The sequence below is a fragment of the Salarias fasciatus genome, chromosome 13 (genome assembly GCF_902148845.1).
Source record: "Salarias fasciatus chromosome 13, fSalaFa1.1, whole genome shotgun sequence".
Classification (NCBI taxonomy): domain Eukaryota; kingdom Metazoa; phylum Chordata; class Actinopteri; order Blenniiformes; family Blenniidae; genus Salarias; species Salarias fasciatus.
The window spans coordinates 2,002,281-2,016,235 of NC_043757.1; the positions used below are offsets into that span (position 1 = coordinate 2,002,281).

Here is a 13,955-nt window from a genome sequence, read left to right on the forward strand (position 1 = left end):
GTATACGGTGGCTATCCCTCCAGCCCTTCCCGTTTGTCTCGGGGAGTTTAGGAACAGGTAGCCGGAGGGGAGGAGCTCCGAGAACAGACTGACATCACCTGGTGGCAGCCACGTTTCCACGAGGAAGAAGAAATCCAGATTACGGGAGGAGATGATATCATTGAAGACAAACGTTTTCTTGTTGATCGATCTGGCGTTGCAAAACCCCATGCGGAGCGAGGACGAGGCGGCAGGCAGCGCTGTCATACGAGTAATCGGGCGGAGGTTTTCCAGGACACGGCCGCGCGAGGATTTCTCCCACCAACACCAATTTGGGGTAGAGATGGCGGAGTCCGGGCCAACAGGAAGAAGCCAGCGGTAACATTCCCGAGCTCTACTGGGGACGGCGCAGGCAGGTCCAATCAGCTCACTAGTCCAAGGCAGGTTCAGGTAGGATCGAAGCTTGACATGTAGCCCTCCTCTCCGACCACGTCTTCTGCGGCGCTTACTGCCTGGACGCCGACAGGCAGGGCGACTGAGGAAGGCAGGAATTGATGACAACAGTGGTGGCGGAGGGTTGTGGAATTTCCCGTTAACAGGATGATTAAACGGAAAACGCAGTTCTAGAAGCGTAGCTCGGTCATATGTAACGGCCGATGACACGACTACAAATCCATAAGACAGCAGGACACAGAGGAGAAAGCGGACTGCCAGACACAGCGGCGCCATCTTGACTCCTCCAAACTCCTCTACTTTTAGTTTGAATTAAACAAGTTTAATCTGAAATATTCATATTAGGACAGAACAATAGTAATGACATATAACACTGACATTAATTAAATTCAGGACCAAACCACCTTTCATTTTATAGAGTAAAGCCAAAACCTGAGCGAGAAGAGGAGACTTTCAGAAGAAGAAGAAGAAGAAGAAGAAGAAGAAGAAGAAGAAGAAGAAGAAGAAGAAGAAGAAGAAGAAGAAGAAGAAGAAGAAGAAGAAGAAGAAGAAGAAGAAGAAGAAGAAGAAGAAGAGTCTCAGCACTGCCACCTGCTGACCAACAGGAGAATGACTTGACCGCCAGCTGAAGATAAAACCTTGTTTGGTCTCATGCAGCTTTTTTCTCACCTTTTCTTTAACAGTATATTGCTGCCAGACTTGCTGAGACGCGTCTCTGCAGTCAGAATTCCTCTAAAGCTCCACGTCTCTTTAATTACACCAAGCGCTCATTGAGATTTCTGCTCTGCGGCTCGAACCCTGCTCCCGGCGAGGCACTTCTCTCCTTCACGTTGTCTTTTTGTTGCGTCGCTGCTGCACTTGAAGGTCGTCTTGTGGGCAATTTTTCACGGCTGCTGAAATTAATTTTAGCTGCCTGCCTCTGCCGCCGTCTCTCTCTGTCTGTTTGCAGGAGGACGACGATAAATCAGACAAGTTAGCCTTTTTCCTTTTGTGTCTACGGGGGTAAAGAGGTCTGCAGGAATAGCAGGCAGAATAACTTTATTTCAGCCGGAGAGAGGAGGAGATGTGTTCTGCAACCTCTTCACAGAAACGTCTGGATTGTTTTCAGGGGCTATGATCCTTCTTATTTACAAAACTGTCCAGACTGTGTTTCCTCAAACGTTTACAGACTGTGGATGTTCTGGTTAGAGAATATATAAAGCAGGTCCTGGTAGGTCTTTTGCTTTCAATGCCACTCGACTCCTTGTTCCTTCTTTACACGACGTTTCAAGTGAAAACACGTTGGTTTCAGTTGAAACACTTCAAAACGATGTCTGTTTCCATGGTCACAGAAGAGGAGCTGAAGACGATGTAGTGAGCATGTGGGGCCAGGAGATGGCGTTGTTGTTCGACAACATTAGCACTAGTTCACAGAGAAGTTTAAATCAAATAGACTTTTGAGTTTTAACAAACCTGATGTTCCCGCTGTTTCTCCGACCCTGTTGATGCTCGTTACCTGTTCATGTCTTGTTCAAGCTAAAGTGGTGAGTGGTGGGGCGGGCGCTTTTCTCTTTTCTTTTACCAACCGAATTGATTGATTTTGTAATGAATATTTTGTTGTTGTAAGCACTTGGAGATAATGGATTGTTTTTGGGTGGTGAGAGACTCTAGAAAATAATAGTTAATCCCAAAGCCAATGAATGGAAGGGTCCAAAGTTTGGAGGCTCGTCTCGGTCCAGTACAGGGTTTCTTAACCCTGGTCCTCGAGGCCCAGTGTCCTGCATGTTTTACCTAGAGAGGTAAAACATGCAGGACACTGGGCCTCGAGGACCAGGGTTAAGAAACTCTGGTCCAGTACACCACCAACCATCCACCCAGCTGGCTGTCTGCAGAGCACCTGTCTGTCTATTGGAATGAAACTCTTCTAAAATGTTCGGATGACTAATTTCCTTCCCTCCCCTTCCGTGAAGCTCAAGCTGCATTTTTCCAGTTTTTTAAACTCTAATTAAGAGTCGACACAATAAGCCTCATTATTTCTGCAGCTCATGAAAGCAGAGCTGAGTGTGTTGACTGGTGTAAACTGCTGTGTGCAGTGCGGGACGGCGACCGTCTCCATCTGAGCTCCTCTTCACCGCCTCCAGGTGACGGAGGATCCGGCGCTGATGGAGGCTGGTCAGCGCCGCCCAGTGGTGACGGTGTACGGCGCCGCTGGCGATGTTGGCCAGGTGTTTAATGACTCTGAAACGCTCCTATGTCATCTCTGGGTCATGACCCGAAGCCTTTACCTGACGGCGTCTCATCACTACAGTAACGGGACGTGAATTATTCACGGGGTTCGCGGCAGTCCTGCCGATGGGGACGACCGGGGAGCCGGGTTCCAGGTGTCCGCCCATGACTCTGACAAATCTAAAGTCAAATCCTGACACTCGTTGGTTACACAGAGTCAGTGCGTGGCAGATTACCCATGAGCCTCTGGGACCGGGCCTCGGCGCGCTGACAAGAGTGTCAGGCTTTGACAAAGTGGGAGCAGCAGGTGGAGACGGTGTGAATACCGAGCGACTCGCAAACACTTTGACACACGTCGACACTCCAGATACTGAGAACTGAACAGCTGCTCCAGCTCCAGCGCCACTGATCACCGTCATGAAGCACTGATAAATACCACTGTCATGAACCACTGTCACGGTCCCCTGGTTTTACCACTGTCACATAGTGCTACTATGATGTCCTGCTGTAATGCAATGAAAAATGAAGTTGGCTGGATGTGAGGGGAGTGATGGAAAAGAACAATGACAACACCACTGTATTGTTTAGTATACGAACTGAAGGACTTCCCATTGTCCGTTAATCACTCCAGAGATGAGACCATGGACGTTACCACTCGGCCTGGAGTTTGAGCTGCATTATACTGAGGCAAAAACTATTTCCAGGAAAGATGTTTGGAGGTCTTCACCTTTTCTACAGACTTAAGAAAACTTATTTAATACAGATCTCCACTAAAATAACACCAGAATCATGTTTTTGTAAAACTCGCAGCCCCATATGCGACAACAGCAGTAAAATGACTTATTTACAAGTGGCAGCACTGCCTGGTGGTAACCTCGGGTGATTTGGGTGGAACAGTCATATCTGCATATATTGATTTACGGTATTCATTTTCTTTCTGCAGGTCTGCGATTCCATGAAAGGTTATTGTCGTTGAATTGTACATAGTGTCAAATAAATGATTATTCTGCAGTCAGAATCCCTGATCTAAGTGTTTTTTATTTCGTTGAAGGGAAAGGAACAACTGTTCAGATGTGTCAGGGGTCGCTAAAGGAGAAAATCTGAGCTCAAAGTCAGTTTTCTGCTTGATTTTTGTCTTTTCACTAAAAAGCTCGTTGTCTCCTTCTCTAGTCAGAGGCTGATTTTGGTGAAACTTACCCATCTTCTACTGCTGATTTCTAAAGAACGGAAAAAGGTAGAAACACAATTCTTTTTCCAGATAGAAGAGAGTTAAGCATTTCATTTAATGGTTTCCGTGTTTATGTAGTCATAAAACTCAATATTCTGTCTTCAAATATCAGCCATAATCAGCTAGCAGTGAGAGGTTCTCTGCTCTGAAAACGGCCGGCAGTCGATGAGTTGAGAGTATTGCATTACTTCATTACCCAGAAAAGTAACTGTACTGTTACTGTAACACATTACCACATTACTCCAACACTGCTAATGTTACTGCAGCTCTGCTAATCCCATGACAGTGTGAAAGGACATGAAAACCTGCCAAGCTAACTGCCAGCAGCAGCTAACAACACGGCTGGTCGTCACGTTTCACAAACACCGGTGAGCAGAGCACAATAAAACATCTGCATTTACCTCCCATGAAGCACCGAGTTGCCAAACTTTCCATACGGAACAAGTCGTAGTTAATTCTGGAGGGTGGGAAGAAACTTCATCTTCCGCGTGGCAGGGATCAAACATCACCTCAACCTGCTGAGCCACCTGGGAGCGCTGGCCCCGCCCCTCAACCCGGAAGAAGGGTCATGATTGCCTGTTAACTGCAGACCTTCCAATGAGAGGAGAGAGACTACAGGTTGACACTTGACAGCCCACAGGAGAAATGTTTTTAAGTGTGTCCGTGTCTTTTCATCACGTTGTTCAACTAGAAATATCCCAGTTTGAAGGTATTTAGAATATTCTCCACAACATGAACTTAGAATCCTTCAGAAAATTACACATTTCTACAAAAACATTTGAATATGGCAGAACTAAATGAATTTATCCAGGTGAACTGAGATTCTCCAACATTAATCTGAGGATTTTCTTTAACTGATGTGGATTTTCCACACGTGTGAAGAAGCAGGTTGTTGGTTTCAGTTTTTCCATTTTGGATCAACCCAGACGCTTCCTGGGTTTATTTTTTTCCCAACAATCCTCTGAGTTTGTTTATAATAATCAGATACTGCTGTTGGTTTTTGTTCTGGATGTCTTACAGCAGTTTGTAGCATCTTGGGTAAAACTGCAGGAAATGAATAAAAGACAGCATTCAATAGATGATGCTCTGTCCTGACAGTGAACTGACTGATAGATCTAATTTTCAGTTGAGTTATGATTTCTATCGTCGACTGTGCTGAAGAGTGTTTTTTAAGCAGATGCACTTCTATCCTCCCGTTCAGGTGTGTTTGTATCAGAACTGTGCCAGCTGGAGGCGAAGCAGCAGTGAAACAATGAGGCACTTTGGAAATGACAACACGGGTTGGTGGTGGGACCGAGTCGAGCTGAGCCGAGCCGAGCCGAGCCGAGCCGAGCCGAGCCGAGCCGAGCCGAGCCGGTGCGACTGTCTGGAAAACACACCGCAGCCCTCAGAGCCGCCACTGCTCATTTACATCCAATTATCCATCTGGAGTCCCCTGATTGTTTCTGGATCTCAGTAAATACTCAGAAAAGCCCGTAAGTTTTCTTCCAGATTTCTTCCACTTTGGAAAACACATGCCAGCTTTTATGGAAAGTGGACGAATGAATTACTGAGTGAGTGTTAGGAAACCAAATCCGACACGTCAGCGTGAAGGAAAGCCGTTTCAGAAACCATCTTCTTATTGACTCAACCTGCAGCAGGTACAGTAACTCCATGTTTAGAAGAACAACAACTTCAAACAACGTCTTTAGTGACGAGTTCAGGATTCAGCTGAGAATCCCAGTTTGGCGAGAGCTTTGTTCAGTGGACTCGCTCGTCTGCCCACCTTTTCAAAACTCCTTAAAAACAGGAAACAGACAGAAGATCTAAATCTGACAGGAACCTTTAAAAGTTGTTTGATCCGTCTGTACCCACAATGCACTGCCTGGGCTTCACTACACCTGGAACATGGAGAAAGCAGAGCGGCAGTGATGGTTCTCCGTCTTCGTCTGCGTTTTGCTCCTTCCAGTGATTTTCAAATGACGGGAAAAAAATCAGGACGTTTGACCTTCTTGAAGATCGTTTTTATGTCATAACGGTCTCATTTATCAGTGACGTTCACTTTCTTCTTTAATAAAAGACACTACACTAATTGTTTTAATGCTGAGACGGGATGAGGGAGAGGACGGGACTCCATCAGACGGGACAGGCACAATAATGAAACAACTGTGAATTAAAAAGTCACAGACAAAATATTTAATAAATGTTGTGAATTGAATTTTCATGATTCACTTCATGACTCCCACAAACAGAAAACTTCAATCTTCAGCCGAGACTCTGCTGCCGTCTGCTGGCAGCTCTTGATTTCACATCATTTATCAGAAAGTCAGATAGTTTGAGTATGTTTCTGGACGTGTGCATAAAAAATACTGCAGCAGACTTCTCTCCTTTACACTTCAGGATTCAGCTTCTTTCATTTGTTATTTCCACAGAGAAGACAGGACACTATTATGAAACAAAATACGATATGAAACACTTTATTTCATGTGAAGTAGTAAAGTCTGACGTTTAGAACATAAATATTTGATGGACATAACTAATGTCACATATTTCATCGACAGATGATATACTGGACATGTAGGCTGCTGTCCTCCACTGCGTTCTTCTGTGATTTTCCACCACTCTGGGATTAATGAAGAAACTCTGAAACTAATTTAATCTGAAACTTCATCATCTTATTGTCAAAAAGTGCCTGAAGCTGAAGCCACTTAAATGTAATAACTGATGAGATGATTGCGTTTCCGGTGATTTTCTGGTTTGTTTTTGCGGAGCCACAGAGCTGACTGCATCGGCTTAACATCTCTGAGATCTAACATGCTTCAGGCCTGAAACGGACTTTCTGCCCACCAGCAGGCATCATGTTTTACCTGTTCAGTGTGTGAGAACACACCAGGACAACAGTCAGAGGAAACTTCATCTAAAACAGGCTTTATTTGGTTCTGCTGAACTAAGCCAGTGATTAACTTTCAGGAAAACTTGTTCAGATGTACAATAAAAAAAAAGGAAAAAGGAGTTTTCAAGTGGAAACGTCTGTTCAGATACACACAAACTGCATTCTGAGTCTCTGAAAACTTTTCTGCTTCGTGAGATACTGAATTTACCAGTGTTTCCTAAAGGAGGTGCACATTAATCCACCTTCTTCACCTGGAAGAGTTTTTCTACAGTTCTACAATTTCCTTCAGCCGACGCACAACACAAGCAAGAATTCAGACATAAGAAAGAAACCATTAGTAAACGCTTCAATTGCTTCAAGTGCTTCAAGTGCGATAGGTCAAGGGAGTTGCCATCAGGTTGCCACTACCACCCCCCCCTCCCCTTCTTTTTTTTTTTTTTTTTTTGGTCAACTTAGTCAGTGTTGCATAAGAGCTGGGTTTTGGACCAGCGTGTCTCGCAATGAGCAGGACGAGGAAGAGGACCGCCGAGCGCCAACTCACGGTCTGGAATGGAAACAACTGGACTCAACGTTTCTTCCTTTCTCTTTTCTTGACGTAACTTTTCTGAAATGGATTTTTTAAATTGTTCTCATGTAAACATGGAGTTCGTTCTTTGATCCATCCAACCTGTTCATAAAGACCTTCTTCAACAGAAACACTTAAAACACTCATTTAAACATCTCTTACAAGTCTTAATGAGGCAAAAACCCCGAAAAGGCTCAACTTTCAGTTTCTTCTTGAGATCTTACAATTCCGATTGCATCAGTTTCCCATTTTAAATATATTTGTCAATGAAGGGACTGATACAAATCCTTCAAAGACATCTAAGAAACATTTCAGCCTGTTTAGAGACTGTTGACAAATTCTCATTTTGACCAGAGCATCCCAAGACCAAGAGAAGACCAAGACCAAAACAGCCAAAGACCAAGGTTATGAGGGGTTAAGACTAAGACAAGATAAGGGTCTTGAAAATGTGATCTTGAGATCAAGAAAGGTCTACAGAACTACAACACCACATTCTGGTCAGTTTTACATTTCCTGAAGTCACAAACATCAAAAAGAAATTGAAATGATTAATTTCTAAATATTTCCAGAAGTTCCCTGTAAAGGCTCATTTAACGGAGCTTTTACAGTATTTTTCATTCATTCCTCAAATTCAAAACTCATCTCACTCGTCATCGATTGACAGTAAAACCTGAGGTCTGCGTTTCGTGAGGAGGCAGTTTGTCAGCATGTTGACTCCAACATTGGTTCCGTCAAACCTCCTTCAGTCTCACATGACGACGGTGATCTCTGGTTCTCTTTACTTTCCGTCTCAGTTTGTTCAGTAAGTCGACCTTTAACCTTGAACACATCCCACCTCTCAGGAATGAGTCCTCTGCTAAAGAGGACCGAAGCCAGACAGGAGGAGGCGAGAATGGTCACAAAGACCAGCAGCATGCAGACGGTCCTGATGGGGGCGTACTGGACGTAGACGCCGTCTTCCAGCCTGCAGCCCGGGAAGTGGAGAACCGGAGGGATGGCGAGCAGCGGCTCGCCGCACAGCAGTCTGAGGACGATTCCCACGCCGAAGCCCAGAGCGGCGCCGTAAGCGTTGGAGACGCCGAAGAAGAGCACGCAGACCAGCTGCGGGAACATCATGATGTAGGCGATCTCTCCGCCCAGCACCCAGAACGCCATGACGCCGGTGTGCAGGAAGGTGAGCGACGTCCCAGCCAGCCCGAACACCACCACGGACACCCGGATCACCCAGCGGAGCTCGTTCTCCGAGGCCTTCAAAGGAAGAGCAACATGACGGGTGTCTGGAATTCCTGTGAGATTTTCTGGATGTTTGTTGAAGTTACATCGGTCAGTGGGAGGAAGATGCTCTATAATCTGATGTTAGAGGAGGAAGATGCTCTGTATCAGGGTTCTCACACCTCTTTCTGATTACTAACATTTCTTTGTTTTTAGCCGTTAACTCACTGGTGTTTACTCAAGCAGCACTTTAAAAAATCTTAAAAATGGCTTCCGTGATAAAAGAGACAGCAGAACCTGAGGAACCGGCCGGGTTCTCCTCACCTCGGTCCTCAGGATCTTCTTGTAGATGTTGGAGGAGAAGATGGAGGCGGAGGACAGCAGGGCCGAGTCGGTGGAGGACATGACGGCGGCGGCCACCGCGCCGATGCCGACGACGGAGATGTAGGGTGGAGTGAGGTGGGTGAGGGCGAGCGGGAGGATCAACCCGGTCTGACCCCGGTCAAACGGGGACGGAGAACCGTACGAGGTCTGGTTCCAGTCTGAGGAGAACCAGGTGGAGAAACGCAAGATCACAATCACTCAAGGTTCTTTTTTAGCACACATGTAATGCAGAACATGTAGAAAAATATACAGAACATTAAGTTTTGAAAAACATGAATAACTGAGTTGAAACTAAAAGTTTATTTCTAATCCTTTGTTTCTTCAATTGTCCAGAATGGTAAACTAAATCTTTTAAGGGAATAAATTTATTCATTTATTTATTTGTTTTAAAAAACGTCAGTTCACCAATATTGTACAATGAATGGATTAAATAATTAGACAATATATGGCCGAATTTAACAGATTGATTTATCTATATTTTGTTCATTTCAGACACTTTCACTTGACCAAATATTGTCCCAGAAAGAAAGAAAGAAAGAGTTCACATTTGTTTTTGTTTTTAACTGTAACTGATGGGTTTACAGGATAGTTTTAAATTCTAACCTTCAATCAGCCGTATTGCCCTGACCGTGAATCCATTTCCAAGATGTGTGCAGTTGGAAAACTTCCTGAGTAAATTTACAACACGTGTTGTAAATACATGTCGTTTGTTTTCATGTCTTAGAAGAAGAAGAAGAAGAAGAAGAAGAATGTTTGGAGAAGCCCAGCCTGGTCAGCAAGGTGAGACCCGGCGCTGTTACCGGTGGATGCTGCCACGGCGCCGATGAGCACCGCAGGCACTCCGAACGTCGGGATCAGCACCGCGGCGGCGTAGCACCGCAGCTTGGCCGTGGCCGAGGACGACGCCGACAGCGTCCTCTGGTGGAAGTCCTGAAAACCCAAATCTCCGACGCTCTTCGAGAGGGAAACACAGGGAGGTCAACGCAGAGCGTCCTCCAGTCTGACCAGCTTCAAGAACTCTGGTTGCTCCTGGAATACAGGCTGCTGGGGCTCAGTCGATCTGGAAAACCAGATCCCAGAGCATCAGGAGCACCCTGAGCACCCTGTGCACCCTGAGCACCCTGTGCACCCTGAGCACCCTGAGCACCGGTACGTTTCAGACTAAAGTCTTGTTTTAGAACTGACTGGTTTGTTTTAGAACTGAACGGTTAATTTTCAAAGAAAAGTTTCATGTTTATACAACTGTGTTTTTAAATAGAGTCAGTTTAGAAAGCAGACACTCTGAAAACTATGAAGTTTATCTTGAAACCAAACCACAGGCTGCAGAGAACAATACGCCATAAACATTAACAAGTTTGTCCTGTTTCCATGGATACAAAGTCAAGTCAAAAGCTGATGCTTCCTTCATTTACACGGAAATCGAGTGATACATTTTTGAAAAGTTGCCTTTTCCCTATTTACACAGAGAAGTTTTCAAAAAGTTCCACTTTGGGAGCTGTTTTCAAAAACACTTTCAGCTCCGTTGTCGTGCAAAAAAACACTAAAACACAATGAATCTTTCTGGTTTTGTCTTGAAATGGACCTTCAGCTGCAGCCGTTCCTCACCAGCAGCAGAAAGATGTCGAGCCACATCCAGGCCCTGCCGGCCGTCACAGAGCCCACCCAGGGCGCCTGGAAGGTGTGGTTGAAGGAGGTGGAGGCGATGTCGACGGAGGCCGGACTCATGAAGATGAACGGGACGCAGAGCCACTGGGCGGAGAAATGAGAAAGCCGAGTGTGAAACGATCCGATGAGGAGGGGAAGTGGAGCAAGGCGGAGCGAGGCGGAGCGAGGCGGAGCGGGGCGGAGCGGGGCGGAGCGAGGCGGAGCGGGGCGGAGCGGGGCGGCTTACGGAGGTGATGAAGATGAGGCTGAGCTGGATGACGTCGGTGTAGGCCACAGAGTAGAGCCCCCCCAGCAGGGTGTAGACCACGGCCACGGCGGCTGAGATCCAGATGCACACGGCGTAGGACAGGTCCAGGATGACGCTCATGGTCACACCTGCAGGGGACCAGAGAGACAGCAGCTCTGCAGCTCTTCAACACGTCCAGCATGGAGCAGCGGAAAGCAGCGAGGAGCTTCCGGAAACTTCAGGAACACGCTGGGAACGCTGCGACGCAGCAGCCGAAGCCATCCAGTCGGTCTGTGGAGCCAAGAACACTAACAGGAGATCGTTCTTCTACAACATGTAGAACTCTCATCTGAGTAATCCTGTTTACGTTTACATGACGACGTTTTCCAGTGAAAACGCTAAACTTTGCTTGTGTTTTGAAGGGTCTGTTTCCATGGCAATGGTGGTCACAGTCGCTGAAAGGACAACTTTTTAAAGTGGCTTTTAAAGTGGAGCTTTTCAAGAATGCTCAGGGTCCGTTTCTGTGAAAACAGGGGAAAACACAACTTTTTTTAAAATGGATCCCAAGGTGGATATGTTTTGAAAACACTTCAATTTTGTCTACATCTTTTTCAATGTTTTTTGCCGTTTCCGGGAACAGACATGGTTTTTAAAACGTTGCTGTGTAAACAGAACTTCTCTGAATTGAAAAAACCCGAATGTTTTCAATTAACCCGTTGTGTAAACAGGGCCTTGTACAGGATGTGTATACGGACAGAAATACATCAGGCACATGTAGTGTGATTCATGTTTACCTAAACTGATCAATGTTGACGTCACCCAGATGATTTCGGACATGAGCGGCGCCACAGACAGAACTCCACACACAACGTTTCCGTACTTCTTCTGGAAAGGATCCATCATGGTCACGTACTTCCTGTCTCTCATCGGCTCAGCGAAGAAAAGCCCACCTTCACAGGAAGAGGACAAACGTTTTCATTTTAAGGCAGCACTGAGCAGAAGAACAACCAGATGAAGGCGTCTCACCGAGGGTGAAGGCGACCGTCGCTGCCAGAGGCATGACGGCCCACACCAGGCCGAACTTGGGGTCGTACACCGTCTCAGCCGTGCCGATGATGAAGGTTCCTCCAACCCAGGTGGCTGCAGAGATAACGTTCAGACTCAGCTCCTGCTGGCTGGTTGGCAGGTGGATCTCTCAAACAAGCCAGTCATGAGGAAATTATGCTGGTTTTTCTCCATGAACGAAACGTCTGGAACCGTCAAAGTCTGACTGATTGACATCCTGCGAAACTGGAAACTCACTCTGCATCCGTGATCGAGCAGGAACGTCTGTACGAGTCCCGCCGCGAGCAAACAGGAACATTCAAATGACGGGTTTGTGTGTTTTAGATCCAGTTTACACAAAAACCATCAGCCGGAAACCGTGTTGGCTTGATCTCAAGCTGGAGAGGATGGAGCGCTGAGCGCCTCCAGCACGGAGATGGAGGAAGATATTGAACACATCGGAGCACGACAGAAACTGAATTTGACATTGACAAGCTGTTCTGCAGAGTGAAGCAGGGTTCTCCTCCTCTGAGCCGGGCTCTGCAGGTGTGTCCCTGTTTAAAGCGAGTTCTTCTCTGCTTGCCTGCTCAGAGATTTTATAAAACTAAAGCTGAACTGAATTGAACAGTAAATCACACTGAGTGTTGCATGTCACCTGATCTGGAACGGACACCAGACAGACAACGCTCCTGGAGGCAAGTTCTGCCAAACGGATAGAGTGTTTCAGACTCAACTCTCAGAGTTAGCAGATCAGCTAAGTGTCAGTGCACAGAGTCGTGTTAGAGCCTGTTTCGACACACGCCATCGTTAGGCCCAGAGTGCCTTGGAGCCGTGGGAAACTCACCGGTGGTGGTGAAGATGCCCACCACTAAGCTGATCTTCCTGTCCCCCAGCAGGGCCATGTCGGCGTGGTTGGCCTGCGTCCTGTTCTCGTCCCTCTTGGACTTGACCGAGGCCCAGACCCCGATGCCGAGCACCAGCGCGTAGAAAACGACGGTGGCCACCAGCCCGGGGACGTTGAGCGCCATGCCGCCGGTCCGGGTGGGAGGAACAGCTCCGTGTGCAGAGGGGGGCCGGCTGCAGGCATCCCGACACCTCAGAAACCTGAAAAACCTGATTCCAGCGGTGTGGAAGGGGGCGTGGCTCCCAGAGGCCTCATCTCTGGAATCTGAGCAGCTGTCAGCAGATATCCAGGAAACTGGTCAGAGAACCTCTGGAGAACGTTTCAGGAAAGCAGAAAGTATCGGAGAAGCACTGATGCTACTTTTTAAAAGGATGAGAACAAAACCTTTAGCTGCCTGCTGATACCGAGCTGGTTCTGGTCCTTTGGATCAAGTTTCCCTTTTATGTTAACACCATGAGACCTGAGACGCTGTGTTGGAGAACTCTCCACTTTATTAACATTCACTGTGTCCAGAGGTCAACCAATAAAATAACGGACAGTAAAAATGAATCCAAATATCAGCGTTACAAAATAAAGGTCGTCCTGTTTCACTGATGTTCACTTTGACTCACAACAGGAAAGACGAGGAGACAAAACACCACGAGTTAAAAAAAATTCAATCTCTCAGACAGATGCAGAAGTTTTACAATCTGAGGCTCCAACAGAAGAGAACGAGTCAATCAGTCCAGGATGAGCCGCTTCTCCTGAGTCAGCAGTTTTCATGTGACGCACATCCAATGTGGGAAGTCGAAGACAGTTCATGATGATGAAGATGATGATGATGAAGATGAAGCATTTATAGTAAAAAAAAAAACAAACAAAAAAACCAAACAGGTTTACAGAATGTTGGAGCAGCAGCTCGTCTTCTTCAGGCTGTTAAAGTTTTTGTCTCTGAAATGTGAAGTTTTGTGGAATTCCACGTTTTGCGCTCTGGGTGGCAGCAGTGAGTCGCTGCTCCTGACTCACCATCTAATGGTGTAAATGGGTACTGCAGCTTGTGGTTTTTGGGAAATTTCCCAATTTTTTTTCCAAATGGAAAGTCTTTTGTTTACATCTTTAACAAAATAATCCTGAAAGTGTTTTTCCATGGAGCCTCCATACATTTGCACGAAGAGTCTGGAGTCGTCCTCTCGGCCCGAAGACGGACGCAGTTCTCTCTCTGCCGATCAGAACTCTTCC

At 46.4% G+C, this 13,955-nt stretch overlaps 1 protein-coding gene across 1 annotated transcript; it reads right to left on the reverse strand.

Annotated features, from left to right (window-relative positions):
- Positions 1-425: 425 nt before the first annotated feature.
- LOC115399221 (high-affinity choline transporter 1-like) lies at positions 426-12,861 on the reverse strand. Its single transcript, XM_030106502.1, has 9 exons — positions 12,678-12,861; positions 11,816-11,929; positions 11,584-11,739; positions 10,790-10,938; positions 10,504-10,647; positions 9,699-9,852; positions 8,839-9,056; positions 8,085-8,550; positions 426-514 (listed from the first exon to the last, which is right to left on the reverse strand). The coding sequence occupies exons 1-9, from the start codon at positions 12,859-12,861 to the stop codon at positions 426-428; spliced, it is 1,674 nt and encodes a 557-aa protein (XP_029962362.1).
- Between the last annotated feature and the right edge of the window lie 1,094 nt (positions 12,862-13,955).

What these genes read in the sequence shown, in the direction of transcription:
- LOC115399221 (XM_030106502.1), bottom strand. Translation starts at nt 12,861, where the DNA reads ATGGCGCTCAACGTCCCCGGGCTGGTGGCCACCGTCGTTTTCTACGCG. An exon ending in TCGACATCTTTCTGCTGCTG is followed by an intron (nt 9,853 to 10,503) that starts GTGAGGAACGGC and finishes TCCCTCTCGAAG; the next exon opens with AGCGTCGGAGATTTGGGTTT. An exon ending in CGCCGTGGCAGCATCCACCG is followed by an intron (nt 9,057 to 9,698) that starts GTAACAGCGCCG and finishes GGTTCTCCTCAG; the next exon opens with ACTGGAACCAGACCTCGTAC.